The sequence below is a fragment of the Brassica oleracea genome, chromosome C5, assembly GCF_000695525.1.
Source record: "Brassica oleracea var. oleracea cultivar TO1000 chromosome C5, BOL, whole genome shotgun sequence".
NCBI lineage: Eukaryota > Viridiplantae > Streptophyta > Magnoliopsida > Brassicales > Brassicaceae > Brassica > Brassica oleracea.
The window spans coordinates 2,778,913-2,797,334 of record NC_027752.1 but is presented as its reverse complement, the minus strand read 5'-3'; the positions used below and the strand labels follow the sequence as shown (position 1 = coordinate 2,797,334).

Sequence of the window (18,422 nt, the reverse complement as noted above, 5' to 3'; positions counted from 1 at the left end):
ATGCCGAGATCATAGCCATGTATGAAGCAAGCCGAGAGCTTGTATGGTTGAGGAACATGACCGGCCATATCCTAAGGGAAAGTGGCTTGGCCGTGGGAAAAGAAAAGGAAGAACCAACGATCATCTATGAGGACAATGCAGCTTGTATAGCTCAGCTCAAAGATGGATACGTTAAGGGAGATAGAACAAAACACATCTTGCCTAAGTTCTTCTTCACCCACGAACTGCAGAAGACTAAAGAAGTTGAAGTGGTTTAGGTTCGGTCCAGTGACAATTCGGCCGATCTGTTCACTAAGTCTCTGCCAACCTCAACGTTCAGGAAGCTGGTTCATCAGATAGGAATGCGCCAGTTGAAGGATCTTCAGTGATGCCTTCATCAGGGGGAGTGTCATGTGTTGTACTCTTTTTCCTGTCTACGGTTTCCATTTTTTCCCACCTTGGGTTTTTGGTTTTCCCAGAGAGGTTTTAATGAGGCAACGTCGTGCATGATACAAACCCATATGGTTATGGCATCCAAGGGGGAGTGTTATAAATCATTATGTGGATGGCCCATAACCATGACCAAGATAAGGCCAAACCGTGGCCCAAGAGGAGAGAGAGTCGGCGGCCCAAGAGGAGAGAGAGACGGCCGACTTTAGTCTTAGGACGTTTTCCATTTATCTGTTTTAGATCTTTTCCTATTTCATGTTGTATTAGGTTTTGGATAATTTTTAAGATCGGCCGACTTTAGATCTAGGAAGTTTCCATTTATCTGTTTTAGATCTTTTCCTATTTCATGTTGTATTAGGTTTTAGATAATTTCCTTTTTCCTATACTTTGTAATCCTTATATAAGGAACCTCTATTACTTATTAATAAGACACAAAAACAATTCCCCATTCTTTTACAACTTATTAACTTTTGCGAGTATTAAGATTTGTCTAAAAGTCGATTTTTAATCGGATTTATGACTATGAACAACCATTTCTTTTGTCAAATGATGATACGGTAGCGTATAGTTCTTTTTATTAGCTTTTCCATCCAAATAAAGGTACTAAACTAGTTCAATTTCAAAACACCAAATCAGAACAAAACAATGAATTTAAAAACCGAACCAAATACAAGCAAGAGAATGAAGGAGTATGCTGGTTTTATGGGCTAGAAATTGATCTAAACATTAAAATCCTAAGATTAGAAGATGGGCTTTATATGTGAGAAGATTTTTGAATATTAGCACACGCTTCCATGTTTAAGGTCCGTTAAAGGTCCAAACAAGGGGAAGTAATGAAATCTATTGTTGCGGTGATGAGGCAACGTTAGCACATTACAAGCCCGATATGGTTATGACATCCAAGGGGGAGTGCATCGCATCTACTACCCCTGCGTTTAATCAATCTAATTTCCAAGCCTCTAAACTTTGTTTAAGATTATAGGATAGACATAACAGCTTTTGTAACTACTAACTATTCGTCACGGGCACAAGCCGCGTAAGTTGGAATGAGCCGTGGAAAGAAACAGTGAATCTGCGCGGCAACCACGTGGCAGACATGCTATCAAGTGGGCATTGGATCTTTGTCTGTCTGGGTCCACCATCCGAGGGTCGTCAAAGACGTTAAAGTCAAACTGGCTAACTATTCGGTTCACACGGTCACATCCAATGAGACAAAAGGGTTAATTGCTAAACAATCATATTAGGACACACCACACCACGGCACTTTCCTTCTGCCTTTAGTTTCGCTTTTGTCCTGGATTACCAAATTATCATCAACTCATTCTAGAAAACAATATCTTTTACTGTCGATTATATATTTTAATTTTTCTAAAAAGGACTCAGTATGACAGTATGCCATGTTCTATGTCCATTTAAGTAGAATTGTTAATTTTGTTCGTTTCCACAAATATCATTGACATGAGAGTGTATTTTGTAAACTATTTCAAATAAGAAAACGTTGATATATTCTCTCAGCATGTTTAGAAATATTATTTGGAATAACAGACAAATATTTTCTTAAATAGCAATGCAAAACTTTTTTCTTCTTCTAATTTCTTAAATATAAGGTTTTGGCTTCATAATTCCAGTCATATCTTAAATAGCAATGCAAATATTTTCTTCATATATTCAAAATTCAAGAAACCATCACACATTCACACCACACACTGCTTGCACGAGTAATAATCAGTAACAAGCAGAGGGTAACACAGCAGTGTGCAAGGGTAATTGGTAACTAGGAAAATCTGTGTGTTTTTTTCTTTCTAGATAGTACTAGTAGTCTGAAAATCTTTAGAACCGGTGCGATTAGTCACATACTTAACAGTATTGTTTAATCTAAATCACAGTTATTGCTTGTAAATCTAAAATCCGATTGGTAATTCAAAAAATCATACTACCATGGTTAACCGACCAGAGTCTATGCTTGACTTCCAAGTCACATGATCAATTTAGTATTTCATTAAAACCTAAGTGAGCCGAGCCTAGCCTCGCTCCCACACCAGCTACAATTCTACATCGAGAACAACAATGTTGACGTCAGATCCAACGGCTGAGAGCGACCGAACACCCTATCTTTTCTTACTTCATCATATCTGTCTTCGTAGTACCAAAAAGAAACAATATATAAATAACAAATACTAAAACGTAACGATAAAGAGAGAAAGAGAAGCTCGAAAACTGATAAAAAAAAAGAAGAAGAAGGAGAGAGGCAGGAGACTGATCCACCATTAATGCCACCACTACCCAACGGCAACGCCTTTTCTCACACTCTCTCATGTTGAGACTTGAGAACCAATAGAATAAAAAGGTGAGTACGAAGAACATGGTTGGTCAAAATACTTTTGTGTGGATAAAAATTGTGCAAAATCTTTTCTTTTCACATTATGATATCTTTTCCAGCTTCTACTTGATTAAAAGTTTGTACCTTTTTATTGTCTCAAGTGTGATATATAGCTGAAGATTGCTTAAAGGTTCCCATTTTTGGTTCTCTCTACAGAATCACCACACAATCATGGGGGCTTGCTTGAGTGCTCAGGTCAAAGCTGAGAGCCCAGGTAAAACACATTTTACTTGCCTTTGTCTCATCTTAAACTACGAGACTTGCTTACATTCCTCTGTGGATGCAAAAGTTCTCAGATTTGCTCTGTTTTCACCTCAAAGTGTTAGATTTTGCTCTGTTCTTGCCTGAAAGTGTTAGACTTTGCTCTGTTTTTTTTGGTGGGTTTTGTAGGGGCGAGTCCAAAGTTCAAAGATACTGGCAGTCTTGGGAGTAAGGGTTCATCTGTGTCTGTAAGACCAACCCCTCGAACTGAGGGAGAGATCTTACAGTCTCCAAACCTCAAGAGTTTCAGCTTTGCAGAGCTCAAATCCGCAACTAGGAACTTCAGACCAGACAGTGTGCTTGGTGAAGGTGGATTCGGTTGTGTCTTCAAAGGATGGATTGATGAGAAGTCTCTCACGGCAACCAAACCAGGCACTGGTTTGGTTATTGCTGTTAAAAAGCTTAACCAAGATGGTTGGCAAGGTCACCAGGAGTGGCTGGTAATATAAAAATCCTAAATAATAAATAATAAATAATAAATAAACTTACTTTTGGTTTATATTCATGATGATGGTTATATGATTTTGCAGGCTGAAGTGAATTACCTAGGCCAGTTCTCTCATGGACACCTCGTGAAGCTGATAGGTTATTGCCTAGAGGATGAGCACCGTCTTCTTGTTTACGAGTTCATGCCACGTGGTAGCCTAGAGAATCATCTTTTCAGGAGTATGTCTTCCTTATTTCTTAAAGACTCTTATGGCTTTGTTTGTGATGTTTATGAATATTTTTATGTCACAGGGGGTTTGTATTTCCAACCGTTATCTTGGAAACTTAGGTTGAAAGTTGCTCTTGGTGCTGCAAAGGGACTTGCTTTCCTTCACAGCTCCGAGACAAGAGTGATATACAGAGACTTCAAGACTTCTAACATCCTTCTTGATTCGGTATTTTAAGTTTTTTTTTCACTCATTTTTTTATTGTGCAAATTTCAAGCTTTATGATAAAAGACCGTATCTTGGATGGTTGCAGGAGTATAACGCAAAGCTCTCTGATTTTGGGTTGGCTAAGGATGGGCCAATAGGAGATGAAAGCCACGTCTCTACACGTGTCATGGGTACACATGGATATGCAGCTCCTGAGTACCTCGCAACCGGTACGTGTCAAGTTCTTTATTTTCTGGTCAAATCATTGTTTCTTTGGTTGGCTTTGTCTTGTGAGTGTTTAAAAAAATCGGTTTAGGCCTAGGCTTGGTCTTGTGAGTGTTTAAAAAATTGGATCTAAATAAATTTTTCTAGACAATTTATTTTGAAAAATCGATCTAAACTTAAAAAAAAAATGATTTAGACGCCCGTCTAAACAATAATTTTCATTGTATATAAAGCGTCTAACCACAGTCTAGCTAATTAACCACTTTTGCATTTTTTCTTAGGTCATCTAACAACAAAGAGTGATGTCTATAGCTTCGGGGTTGTACTTCTGGAGCTGTTGTCTGGTCGTCGAGCCATGGACAGAAACAGACCGTCGGGAGAGAGGAACCTTGTGGAGTGGGCTAGACCATACCTAGCAAACAAGAGAAAGATATTCAGAGTAGTTGATAATCGTCTTCAGGACCAGTACTCTATGGAAGAAGCATGTAAAGTGGCTACTCTGTCTCTGAGGTGTCTTACTACAGAGATTAAGCTTAGACCAGATATGAAAGAAGTGGTTTCTCAACTTGAGCATATTCAGTCTCTAAATGCTTCTAGAGGAGGAAACGTGGATAGGACAGAGAGAAGAGTGCGTAGGAGAAGTGACAGTGTTGTTACCAAAAAACCTGATGCAGGTTTTGTTAGGCAGACCGCTGTGGGCTGTACAGTTGTCGCTTATCCTCGCCCATCTGCTTCGCCGCTGTATGTCTGAAGAGTGATAACACGTCTGTGTTCTTGCTTGAGCTTTTGCAGAACATGTAAGTTCCTATATTATGTCATGTCTTGGATTTGGTTGTACACTTGTCTGTTAGTGCAAGAATTCAGTTCATAATACAGTCCATCTCTGCTTACAGGACAACAAACAATTAATTTTGATCTTTGTAACATGAGGTTACATTGACACATGGATAAGTTAGCTTCCATATATGCTTTTTATTGATATCTTCTGCTCCCATGTTCCCGAAAGTAAGATTTTTTAGAATTTTCACGTTTAGTAAAAATATAATAAATATTATATAATTTAATTTACAATTTATTTTTAATACAATTTTCAATAACCATCCACTAATAAAATTTAATCTATTTACAATTAATTTTTTTCAAAAGTATATAAAAGTACTTTTAAAATATATAAAATCTATTTTTGTGAAACAAGAATAAACTCCATAAAATCTTTATTTCGGAAACGGGGGGAGTATTTGTTAGGAGTATATTCTCTTCAATTACATAAAGAAAATGAGAATCGGTTAATATTTCCAGTAAACTAGGTTGGACGATAGGAATGAACACATGCACGAAGCTTCAAAAGAAAATTGTTGTGACACAATAAGCAACGAAAAAAAATGAACGTAGCAAGTGAAGACTAACGTGCCTTGGGGTTCACATCAGTACCAAAGCTCAAGTTAATTTCGAGGGCTCTTGTTGCGTCTCTGTTTCTTGTTCTCTTGTTTTCAGATATGAGACGCTCCTTTACTTTAGCCCACGATCACGAACTACATGTGACATATTTTGTCTTTCTAAAGAAGACGGATTGATTCACGCATGTCATAGCTAATTCAAGAAAGTGATGAGCCTATTTTAAATCATATGAACTGTTCTCAACGTCTGAGCATGCAATATAAGTTAGCTCATATCAGTTTGTACATAGTACCAGGTCCATCCAATATGTGATATTAGTTTTAGTTTATATTGATAATTTTAATTACCTATGAAAATTCCGAGACTTGATAAACCTTTTGAAATCTTGTAAAAGTTTCCAAAAAGCTTTCAGAATTTTTCTGAAAACTCTTATAACTTTTCTGAAAATTTTGATAATTCTTGTTTTATATATATAGTTACGATTTATGAACAACATTCATCAACTAAAAATTTTCTTGTGTTTGGACGATAACAATTTCTTTAAAACCGGGGAAAATACTAGTTGTTATTTTCCAAAAAATAGATTTAAACAAATTTAGTATCGCAAATTCAACTATATCTAAACTATTAAAACAGAAGTACAAACTAGACTTAACCCTGAGTTTTCCTTAATAATTACAATGTTATGCCACTGATCTAATACACAGTCATTTTATTTAATTCTTAACCAATTACTTAAATTGAATGATCAAAGTATTGGCTCCTTCTTCTCCAAATCGCAACTCCGGTGCTCCGTTAAATCATGGTGCTCTGTGACCGTGCTCTCTTACCCACCGTGGCTTTTCCTCCATGCCCTCCAGTACTCTTCATCTCTCTTCCTCCATGCCCTCCAGTACTCTTCATCTCTGCATCTTTGTTGCGTGACGCGTCTGAAGTCCACGACCTCTCTATTCCGTGTCTCTGCTCCGTTTCTCCATCGTGGCCTTAATCGTCATGGCCGCCGGCGTCATCAACTCCAGATACAGCGAAGAGAAAGCTCGATCCGTTACTATGGCTGGCTTCTCCGTATTTGCATTTTGTCCCTCACATTTCTCATTATTTTCAAATCAGCCCAAATCTTTGTAAATTGCAGAAACATCCTTATGAATCAACCCTAATCTTTCAATTGTGTTATCTAGACCTGCGAATATTCCATTCGACACACCCAGTTAGCATTTGTTTACTCTGTTTAATTTTCTGCTGCGGCTAGAATTTCATTTTTTTTAAAACATGGATACAATTTCATTTATCTGCATCAAAAAGGTTGCCATCTATTAATCAACCGAGTGTATAAAAATCGAGTGCATAAAATTATGTCGGTACGTCTTTGGTTTTGTGTGTACACTCAATTTTCAAACCAAACCAAAGAATCTTTGGGAAAATACATAATATAGTAATATACACACAACTTTAATTAAGTCAACCAAAATTATATTGTGTAACAAAATACCTGAAATTAACTATATTTTTATAAAAAGAAATCGTGAGACATATTTATGCGGAATGTTAGTAAGTATTCAATTGAAGATATATGAAATATTAATCAGTTCCATAAAATATTTGTCAAAATCAACCACTTTACTTATAACTTAGCTTAACAATATCCTTCTTTTTGCTATCACATTAACCAAAAAATATTTTGATCTCTTACATACAATCTATAAATGAACAACCAGAATATTTATTTTCTATATAATATCACATAAATGGAAAAAAAAATTTGGCAATATTTAAAGAAATTCTATTTCCTTTAAAATATATATATTTTGATATTCCTATTTATTCCAAGATAATCTTTTAATTTTAATAGGATACAAAAAAACAAATATTCTATGGACTAAACCAATCATAATCGATTTTTTAAACTATGTATTCAAATCTAAATATATAATCCTAACAGAGGAAATATGATTAATTTTGAAAATATCAGAATTGATATTGATTTAAATTCTTTTTTATAGAACTTGCAAATTACACTGTTGAGAATTTTTGTGCTGATTATTTCCATATTTCACAATCGCACAAACCATATATATACCATATATTACGTGAAACTATTTTTATTCTGAAAAACAAACAAATCATGTCTAACAAAATTTTTTTTACTCTTCTCAAAAATCTCAAATCATATAAAATCGGATGGTACATTCAAGTAAAATTTTTCATTCGTGGAAACATAACACCTCTTATGAAGGAGATCTATCATGACTGTTGTTTTTTAATGGTGGAGTTTGATCTTTGACAAAAAGTGATGGGGTAGAAAAATACGAAGAGAGAAGATGAAGAAGCTAAACTTTGATTCACCGGTAGAAATTCATCAAACTCAAAAAGGTTAGATATGTTTGTTTATTTTTATTTTTTCCAGACTAATCTGTTTTAGTACTAATTTTTGGTTTAGTATTTTTTATTATCTTGAGATATATAGTCCATTTGTTTGACATCTACATTAAATTTATCCATTTTATCAGCACAAATTTGTACCAAGAACTAAAAATGTAAGATACGGATGATGTAAAAAATGAATTAATATCACTATATGTAATGTTGTTACGAAAAGAAAATTAATTACAAGTAAGTTACTTAGCGAATATTTTTTATAACTTCTATTTGAATGCAATCTAACAATACAAATAGTAATATAAATTACTATAATCATAAACTCTATAAGACAATATATAAAATTACTGTAAATTTCTGGTATAAATTTATATTATGAAAATAAAATTGATTACAAGTATGTTACTTAGTAAATATTTTGTATAATTTCTATTCGAATGCAATCTAACAATACAAATATTTATATAAACTACTATAATCACAAACTCTATATATAAGACAAAATATAAAATTACTGTAAATTTCTGGTATAAAATTATGTTGTTGAAAAGTTCATATTAAACAAATATTTAAATGATAAATGCATAAAGTATATACAATCTACAATATAGAAAAAAAAAATCTTAAAAATATTAAAATGAATGAAAACACCCGTGCGGACCAAAGTCTAGTATCCCTTATTTTTAACATTTGCCGTTACTCTGGCAACATCATGACTGGGCCTTTCTATAATCTAATGATGTATTAGAAAAAGACTAGAAAGTCTTGAAAACAAAAAGTCTAAAAGGCGAAATGGTTAATCGCGAGCACGATCTGAATTAATTAATTTATATTGATATTCGTTTTATTAAAAATGACTCAAAATGTCAACTTAGATCGGATAAACCAAAGCATTGACTATCTAGGGTTTCTTTTCCCATTTTTTAACAACATTATCACTTTGATTTCTCAGTTTCAGTGATCATTCAGAGCGCATAACATTCAGAGCGCATAACATCCGGAGCGAACAGAAGGAGCGGCCCTGGTAGAATCAAATGTTACCTGCAACTACAAGTGCTGTGATATATGCTCAAGCTCAACAATGAATATGGTATAAATGAAAATGATATAGCCCATATATATATACTTTTTAATATATTAATTACCACATCAAACTTACTATCAAAACAAACGTCTACTTAAAGAGTACTTCATTTCTTGACAGATTTATATAGAAAATTGTACGACCAAAAACTGTTTTTGTAGATTTATTACCAAACTTATCGGAAAACAATACGCATTAAATTCACCTCTCATCTCCTTCACCTCTCATCTCCTGTTGTTACCAATCAAAATACCACCTTGATTAATAATAAAATAGATTAATTTTATTTAAAATTTTTTTAAATAATTGAAAAAAAATAATAACGCCAATTTTAATAATGCTAACACCACTAACTAAACCCTAAACTTTAAATCTATACCATAAACCCTAAACTCAAATCCTAAACCCTAAACCCAAACCCTATATCCTAAATCCAAATCCTAAACCTTAAACCGAAACCGTAAACCCTAAACCAAAACCCTATATCATAAACTCAAATCATAGACTCTAAACTCAACCCATATATCCAAACATAATCCGTACAACCTAAACTCAAATTGTAAACCCTGAACCCAAATTCTATAACCTAAAAGTTTGGATTAATGTTGATGTTGTTTCTTTAGTGTTTAAGATTTGGGTTTAGAGTCTAGGTTTGGGTTTAGGATCTAGGGTTTGAGTTTAAGGTCTATGGTTTAGGTTTAGAGTTTACAGTTTGGGTTTAGGGTTTACGGTTTGGGTTTAAGATATAGGGTTTCGGTTTAGGGTTTAGAGTTTGAGTTTAAAATTTAGGGTTTAGGGTTTAGATTTAAGGTTTAGGGTTTAGAATTTAAAATTTAGGGTTAGTTAGTGGCGTTAGCGTCATTAAAATGAGCGTCATTATTTTTTTTCAAATATTTTAAATTTTTTTTTTTAAAAAATAATGTATTTTATTATTAATTTATGTGGCATTTTGATTGATAATAAGAGGGGAGGTGAATTTAATGGTTAACCTTAGAGCACCTCCAATGGAGGATTTTAGACTAGAATCCTTCGCAAAAGACTAGAATCCTTAGCAAAATAATATTAAGATATTTAGTGGGCCTCACATTTTGTTAAGGATTGGTGGGTACTTAAAACCCTTAATTAAGGACTGATTGTTAGTGAATCCTTACACTATTCGCGGGTCCCACGACACGTGGCGATCCGCGATTGGTTCCGTTTTTAATTTTTTTTTTTAAACGTACAAAAAAATAATAATAAAAAATTCTAAAAAGTTTACCTATGATTCCGAGCCACCGAGAACACTATTGAAGATGCTCTTAGGGGTGAACCTAAGTTTTGTTCTTTTTCATATATTGTTGATTAATGATTGAATTTTTTTTTTCTTCTTGAAAATATTATAGGCTGGATGACTAAGAAAAGAGAGGCGTGAATCTCTTCTTCTATATAGCTGATGAAAGTGGCAAAGTTCTAAATTTAGGGCTTCAAGGCAGTTCTACCCTGGTTTGCGGTTCACGTGAAGTAGATGTATGAAACTGGCAGTTGCACTTAAAGTCAGAGGTAGCTTTTTCTTTAATTTGTAGTGGTCTTCAGAGATCATAGGATTCTAGTTACTTCCTTCGCTGGAAACAAGTGTTCTAACTGTTTTAGCTTCTCCTTATTTGCAGACTCCTGGTCTCGTAAGTCATTATTGCGGGTTCAAGACGGCCAACTCTGTCAATCTATCTGATCTTGTTCAGAAAAACCTCACTGTTAGTGATATTCTCAATTTTGCAGGTCTTTCATATATATATATACTATTGTAAAGACCACATGTGCTTACATGCCTCTCGGCTTGTATATTTTCAGGAAAATATGTTTGGGCAAGTTAAACTCTCTGACACTGCGGAGGATGATTCCAACGTTTATGTTTTTCAGGTAAAACAGTCTTTATCAAGATATATATACATGGTTATTTAAGAATAAAACCACCATCCCACATTTACTCATATGGATCCTATGATTTAACTGTTGCCATGCAGATTTCCACTATGAGCCAGTTCTCTACTATAGATATTGCCTTAGATGAAAAAACTGCCGATATGGAGGATCGTACAAACACTCTTACAGGTTTTTCAAGCCTGGCACCTTCGAGCATATATTGATGTTATGATAGTGATGGATTGATTGATGACATTTTCCTAAACACAATAAACTTTTGTATAATCATTTTAATTTTGTTGTGTGCACTTGTATATTATTATGCATATCTATTTTGATTAGCTATAGTAATGATATTAATTATCCGGTGCATTTTCCTAACTTTCCATTTTCAATCCATGTAGGTTCGCAACTCACTACTCTACTTGCAGAGAAACATGTAGCATTTGATGAAAAATTCAGGGAATGCTTCAACCTTTCTGAAGAGGTTTGATTCTACTCATAAGTTTCTTAGCGCTAGCGTTATATAGTCAATGATGTAGTGTAAATATGCCAATCTCTGTGATCATGTGATTCTAGATTGACGCTAAAACTTTGGACGTTGGTAAAGCTGCCATTGGGAACATGCTTGGAGGCATTGGTTACCTCTATGGTCAATCAAAAGTATATTACCATAAAAGTAAGCATCATTTCTTGCACTATTGGCCAGCTGAGCTGTACACAGCAGTTCCATGCCGATCCAAACTTCCATGGGGACAATTGTCGGATGAAGGTTTCCATCAAATGTTGATCTGGTTCGTTGATATCATGACTAAAATATCTTAATAAAGTCTTTTAAATCATCCTGTGGAGTGCTCATGTGTGAGGTTGATTTAGGCGTTGGGATTTCCGCATAACCTTGGACATTGTTGGACACTGGTTAGACCTAATGAACGTGGAAGGATGGATTCCACTGTAATGTGCCGACCGCCTACAGCTAATGGGCCACCCACGTCCGCTCTCTCAGCCCGTGGGCCCCATCCCGTTCCAACGGTCCGCCCGTTAATTTTCCAAGGCTTGGAATCATTGTTTACTGACCCTGCAATCACCACCCGACCTTTCCCCGTGCTTTGGCCTCACTCGCACGCTATCGCGAATCACTTTACGATAGGTCACTCATCCTTCCACTACTCCAGCTCAAGCACGCTTAACTCTAGAGTTCTTTCAGGATGTGCTCCGGAAAAGGTAAGTCAACTTTGGTGACATAGGTAGCCAAATCAATTCCTTTAAGCCTTTCCATATATCACAACTCAGGATGTTACAATTCACCCCCTCTCAAAGAACGCAACGTCTTCGTTGCGCCCCACGATAGGTCTCAAGACGCCTCTCGGGTCAGAACCGAGATGGCTAACCAGCTCTGATACCACTTATAATGCCCCGACCGCCCACAGCTAATGGGCCACCCACGCCCGCTCTCTCAGCCCGTGGGCCCCATCCCGTTCTAACGGTCGGTCCATTAATTTTCCAAGGCTTGGAATCATTGTTTACTGACCCTGCATCACCACCCGACCTTTCCCCGTACTTTGGCCTCACTTGCACGCTATCGCGAATCACTTTCCGATAGGTCATCCATCCTTCCACTACTCTAGATCAAACACGCTTAACTCTAGAGTTCTTTCAGGATGTGCTCCGGAAAAGGTAAGTCAACTTTGGTGACATATGTAGCCAAATCAATTCTCTTAAGCCTTTCCATATATCACAACTCGGGATGTTACATCCACGTGAGCAAATATTGGGCCTTGAAGCTCTAAGGTTGTTATATATATAGTGCTTATCAATAATGTTTCTATTTACTTATCAGTATGTATATCTAATAACAAGAGTTTCTAACTGCAGTAAGATTAAGCACGACCACGTTCAGTACCCGGATGTTGTCAATCCACCTACACTACTTTTGGTGTTATGTGGTAATAAGTTTTTCTTATGTTATTGATTTCATTCTGTTCCTTAAACAAACAAAATATTTCACCAAGATTGATAGTGTGTTCCACCTATCTAAGATGCTTCCAGTTTGAGAGGATGAGAACAAGGTTTCAAGATCGAATCAAACTCCATGTTGACATTTTCTTGTTTTTTTTCTTACTCTTTTTCGAAGATCTGATAATTGGGATAGACGAAAAGAAATTTAACGACGATGAAAGCGCAGAAATCGTGTCGTTCCTAGAGAGGGCTTTTGCACGGCTAGAAGCATGGTTCCAGTGGTTATACACTTCCCAAAAAGGTAATAACATGGACGCCTTTAAATTTTTGTGTTACGTGTTTCTAGCATTTACTATTTTTTTTTTATAAGTATGTGAATTTTCATTAATGAATAATGATACATGAGATATATTTGATTGTTTGACAAAAAAAAAGATATATTTGATTTTGAAGAATCAAAACCTATTGCATCTAAGATAAGCTAATAAAGCAAGAGTCTAGCATTTATTATTATATATTAGCTTAAGATGTCAACTGTTTAACCTAATCAATATGGTGTTTCTTATGACCAGGGAAGAAGGAGGGAAGTTTCTATTGGCGTGGCAGAGACAGTACAACAGATCAAGAACTAAACCCTCGTGTAATGTTTCTTGATTTTTAGTGAAAAATCTTAAGTTTCATTGAAACTGAATGAACTTGTGCATGTCTTATATACTCGAGGTCCTTCAATGTGGGATTCTTTACATATGTTGCTTTAATTAGCTCTTTCACAAATTCCTGCAGACTGTCGCCTCGGGCATGGATGATTATCCTCGGGCTTCGCACCCAAGTGACGATGAGATGCATGTTGACCTCAGATGTTGGATCTATCTTGCAGCAGATTGCATGAAGTTCATCACAACTTTTCTACAGAGAAAAAAAACGGTTATAATTAATAACATAGACTACATATTCTCTAATGGTCACATGTTTTTGGACCTTAAAACAATTGAATGCTGCAGGAGGAAGATTACAGCTCAATTGTCCATCAGCTTTCAGATTTCGATGATCTGAATAAGGTTTACTTTCATATTATTTCCTAAGAAAATGTCACTTATATATAACTTTTTCTTCGAACCACCTTCACATCTAATTCCTTTTAATAGATGCACTATGACCGTGATCATAAGACTTACCTTGACTTCGGTAATCACGCAGAAAAGGTAAAAAAATCTTGTATGAATCACCCCATAGAAAATCCTATATATTTATATAACAGAAACTTTCATGATAGAAAACTAAATATGAAGATTTAATATATATTTGATTCACCAGGTTCGGTTAGTCATCGAATTTGGGAGAGGGATAAGGGTGACAGATGAGGAGCCAGAGCTAAAAAAGGTTCCTCGCGTTGGTTATGCCAGCTTATTTCCCTTCATGTCTAAAATCATCCCACCTGTGAGTTATATACTGTTCATCAATATCTATATTTATCTTTAAGGAAGAAATACCTAAAATTTCACTGTCTTTGGGCTTGGTGAAGCATTCTGAAATCCTCGAGCAACAGCTTGATCTCATTTCGAGTAACGAACTGGTATGTAGTGACTACGGACTTCTTTCACTTGCCAAGACCAGGTGAGTCTTTAATTGATACCAAGCTCTCTCATTACTCAAGCCTCTTCTTTGGTGGTTTGGTGAAACAAAACCAGAATAAAGCAGATTCATAGCTTTGTTATTATCATATCTTCAATGCAGCTCTTTGTACATGACACCGAACGCTCTGATGAACCAACCACCGTGTTGGAGAGGTCCCATATGGATGAATATCAACTACATGATTCTTGCCTCCCTTAAACATTACTCTTCAGGTACATTAAGTTTTTTTTTTCAGTTCACAAGAAAAACCTTTTATATACCCATTCAAAAATTACCTTGCAGTGGAAGGACCGTACAGCGACAAGGCAAGAGATATTTATGTGAAACTAAGGAACAATTTGATAAGGTATATATGCATACTTGTCAGTTGTTAAGACTAATCAATTTAAGACAAAATATTTGACGATGTGTAAATATATATGGCCTTATCTATATGTGTTGTTGATATGTACACTACAAGAAAACAACATGGATACTGAGGGAAAAAATCGTCGGAATTTCGTCGGAATAACGTTATTCCGACGACATACCGACGAAACAAGTCCTCGGAAAATAATTCCTCGGAATTTCTTCTTTCCTCGGAAATCCCTCGGAATTTTCCGACGGAATTCTGAGGAAACACATTTCCGAGGAAATTCCGAGGAGCACTAGTTTGTCGGAAATCTCCTCGGAATATACCGAGGGAGAACTTCGTCGGGATATTTCCTCGGAAGTACATCGATCGATGCGTTTTTCGACATATATTCATCGATCGATCCGTTTATAAAAAAACGTTCGGAATATACCGAGGAACATCTTCCTCGGAATATTCCGAGGAAGATGTTCCTCGGTATATTCCGAACGTTTTTTTATAAACGGATCGATCGATGAATATATGTCGAAAAACGCATCGATCGATGTACTTCCGAGGAAATATCCCGACGAAGTTCTCCCTCGGTATATTCCGAGGAGATTTCCGACAAACTAGTGCTCCTCGGAATTTCCTCGGAAATGTGTTTCCTCAGAATTCCGTCGGAAAATTCCGAGGGATTTCCGAGGAAAGAAGAAATTCCGAGGAATTATTTTCCGAGGACTTGTTTCGTCGGTATGTCGTCGGAATAACGTTATTCCGACGAAATTCCGACGATTTTTTCCCTCAGTATCCATGTTGTTTTCTTGTAGTGTACATATCAACAACACATATAGATAAGGCCATATATATTTACACATCGTCAAATATTTTGTCTTAAATTGATTAGTCTTAACAACTGACAAGTATGCATATATACCTTATCAAATTGTTCCTTAGTTTCACATAAATATCTCTTGCCTTGTCGCTGTACGGTCCTTCCACTGCAAGGTAATTTTTGAATGGGTATATAAAAGGTTTTTCTTGTGAACTGAAAAAAAAAACTTAATGTACCTGAAGAGTAATGTTTAAGGGAGGCAAGAATCATGTAGTTGATATTCATCCATATGGGACCTCTCCAACACGGTGGTTGGTTCATCAGAGCGTTCGGTGTCATGTACAAAGAGCTGCATTGAAGATATGATAATAACAAAGCTATGAATCTGCTTTATTCTGGTTTTGTTTCACCAAACCACCAAAGAAGAGGCTTGAGTAATGAGAGAGCTTGGTATCAATTAAAGACTCACCTGGTCTTGGCAAGTGAAAGAAGTCCGTAGTCACTACATACCAGTTCGTTACTCGAAATGAGATCAAGCTGTTGCTCGAGGATTTCAGAATGCTTCACCAAGCCCAAAGACAGTGAAATTTTAGGTATTTCTTCCTTAAAGATAAATATAGATATTGATGAACAGTATATAACTCACAGGTGGGATGATTTTAGACATGAAGGGAAATAAGCTGGCATAACCAACGCGAGGAACCTTTTTTAGCTCTGGCTCCTCATCTGTCACCCTTATCCCTCTCCCAAATTCGATGACTAACCGAACCTGGTGAATCAAATATATATTAAATCTTCATATTTAGTTTTCTATCATGAAAGTTTCTGTTATATAAATATATAGGATTTTCTATGGGGTGATTCATACAAGATTTTTTTACCTTTTCTGCGTGATTACCGAAGTCAAGGTAAGTCTTATGATCACGGTCATAGTGCATCTATTAAAAGGAATTAGATGTGAAGGTGGTTCGAAGAAAAAGTTATATATAAGTGACATTTTCTTAGGAAATAATATGAAAGTAAACCTTATTCAGATCATCGAAATCTGAAAGCTGATGGACAATTGAGCTGTAATCTTCCTCCTGCAGCATTCAATTGTTTTAAGGTCCAAAAACATGTGACCATTAGAGAATATGTAGTCTATGTTATTAATTATAACCGTTTTTTTTCTCTGTAGAAAAGTTGTGATGAACTTCATGCAATCTGCTGCAAGATAGATCCAACATCTGAGGTCAACATGCATCTCATCGTCACTTGGGTGCGAAGCCCGAGGATAATCATCCATGCCCGAGGCGACAGTCTGCAGGAATTTGTGAAAGAGCTAATTAAAGCAACATATGTAAAGAATCCCACATTGAAGGACCTCGAGTATATAAGACATGCACAAGTTCATTCAGTTTCAATGAAACTTAAGATTTTTCACTAAAAATCAAGAAACATTACACGAGGGTTTAGTTCTTGATCTGTTGTACTGTCTCTGCCACGCCAATAGAAACTTCCCTCCTTCTTCCCTGGTCATAAGAAACACCATATTGATTAGGTTAAACAGTTGACATCTTAAGCTAATATATAATAATAAATGCTAGACTCTTGCTTTATTAGCTTATCTTAGATGCAATAGGTTTTGATTCTTCAAAATCAAATATATCTTTTTTTTTGTCAAACAATCAAATATATCTCATGTATCATTATTCATTAATGAAAATTCACATACTTATAAAAAAAAAATAGTAAATGCTAGAAACACGTAACACAAAAATTTAAAGGCGTCCATGTTATTACCTTTTTGGGAAGTGTATAACCACTGGAACCATGCTTCTAGCCGTGCAAAAGCCCTCTCTAGGAACGACACGATTTCTGCGCTTTCATCGTCGTTAAATTTCTTTTCGTCTATCCCAATTATCAGATCTTCGAAAAAGAGTAAGAAAAAAAACAAGAAAATGTCAACATGGAGTTTGATTCGATCTTGAAACCTTGTTCTCATCCTCTCAAACTGGAAGCATCTTAGATAGGTGGAACACACTATCAATCTTGGTGAAATATTTTGTTTGTTTAAGGAACAGAATGAAATCAATAACATAAGAAAAACTTATTACCACATAACACCAAAAGTAGTGTAGGTGGATTGACAACATCCGGGTACTGAACGTGGTCGTGCTTAATCTTACTGCAGTTAGAAACTCTTGTTATTAGATATACATACTGATAAGTAAATAGAAACATTATTGATAAGCACTATATATATAACAACCTTAGAGCTTCAAGGCCCAATATTTGCTCACGTGGATGTAACATCCCGAGTTGTGATATATGGAAAGGCTTAAGAGAATTGATTTGGCTACATATGTCACCAAAGTTGACTTACCTTTTCCGGAGCACATCCTGAAAGAACTCTAGAGTTAAGCGTGTTTGATCTAGAGTAGTGGAAGGATGGATGACCTATCGGAAAGTGATTCGCGATAGCGTGCAAGTGAGGCCAAAGTACGGGGAAAGGTCGGGTGGTGATGCAGGGTCAGTAAACAATGATTCCAAGCCTTGGAAAATTAATGGACCGACCGTTAGAACGGGATGGGGCCCACGGGCTGAGAGAGCGGGCGTGGGTGGCCCATTAGCTGTGGGCGGTCGGGGCATTATAAGTGGTATCAGAGCTGGTTAGCCATCTCGGTTCTGACCCGAGAGGCGTCTTGAGACCTATCGTGGGGCGCAACGAAGACGTTGCGTTCTTTGAGAGGGGGTGAATTGTAACATCC

The 18,422-nt window shown here is 36.0% G+C and overlaps 1 protein-coding gene and 1 pseudogene across 2 annotated transcripts; both read left to right on the top strand.

Annotated features, from left to right (window-relative positions):
• Window positions 1-2,606: 2,606 nt before the first annotated feature.
• Window positions 2,607-5,134, top strand: LOC106343293 (protein kinase APK1A, chloroplastic-like). Of its 2 annotated transcripts, none has more exons than XM_013782462.1 (7): window positions 2,607-2,776; window positions 2,911-3,023; window positions 3,200-3,510; window positions 3,601-3,736; window positions 3,809-3,951; window positions 4,037-4,160; window positions 4,437-5,134. In XM_013782462.1, the coding sequence occupies exons 2-7, from the start codon at window positions 2,981-2,983 to the stop codon at window positions 4,904-4,906; spliced, it is 1,227 nt and encodes a 408-aa protein (XP_013637916.1). In that variant the 5' UTR covers window positions 2,607-2,776; window positions 2,911-2,980; the 3' UTR covers window positions 4,907-5,134. The 2 variants fall into 2 exon arrangements, with proteins under 2 accessions (XP_013637916.1, XP_013637917.1); XM_013782463.1 differs by having other exon boundaries at window positions 2,613-2,776; window positions 2,966-3,023.
• A 1,412-nt stretch (window positions 5,135-6,546) lies between these two features.
• LOC106344266 overlaps window positions 6,547-18,422 on the top strand; it is a 13,860-nt pseudogene continuing 1,984 nt past the window's right edge.

What these genes read in the sequence shown, in the direction of transcription:
- LOC106343293 (XM_013782462.1), top strand. Translation starts at nt 2,981, where the DNA reads ATGGGGGCTTGCTTGAGTGCTCAGGTCAAAGCTGAGAGCCCAG. An exon ending in AAGGTCACCAGGAGTGGCTG is followed by an intron (nt 3,511 to 3,600) that starts GTAATATAAAAA and finishes ATGATTTTGCAG; the next exon opens with GCTGAAGTGAATTACCTAGG. An exon ending in AGAGAATCATCTTTTCAGGA is followed by an intron (nt 3,737 to 3,808) that starts GTATGTCTTCCT and finishes TTTATGTCACAG; the next exon opens with GGGGTTTGTATTTCCAACCG.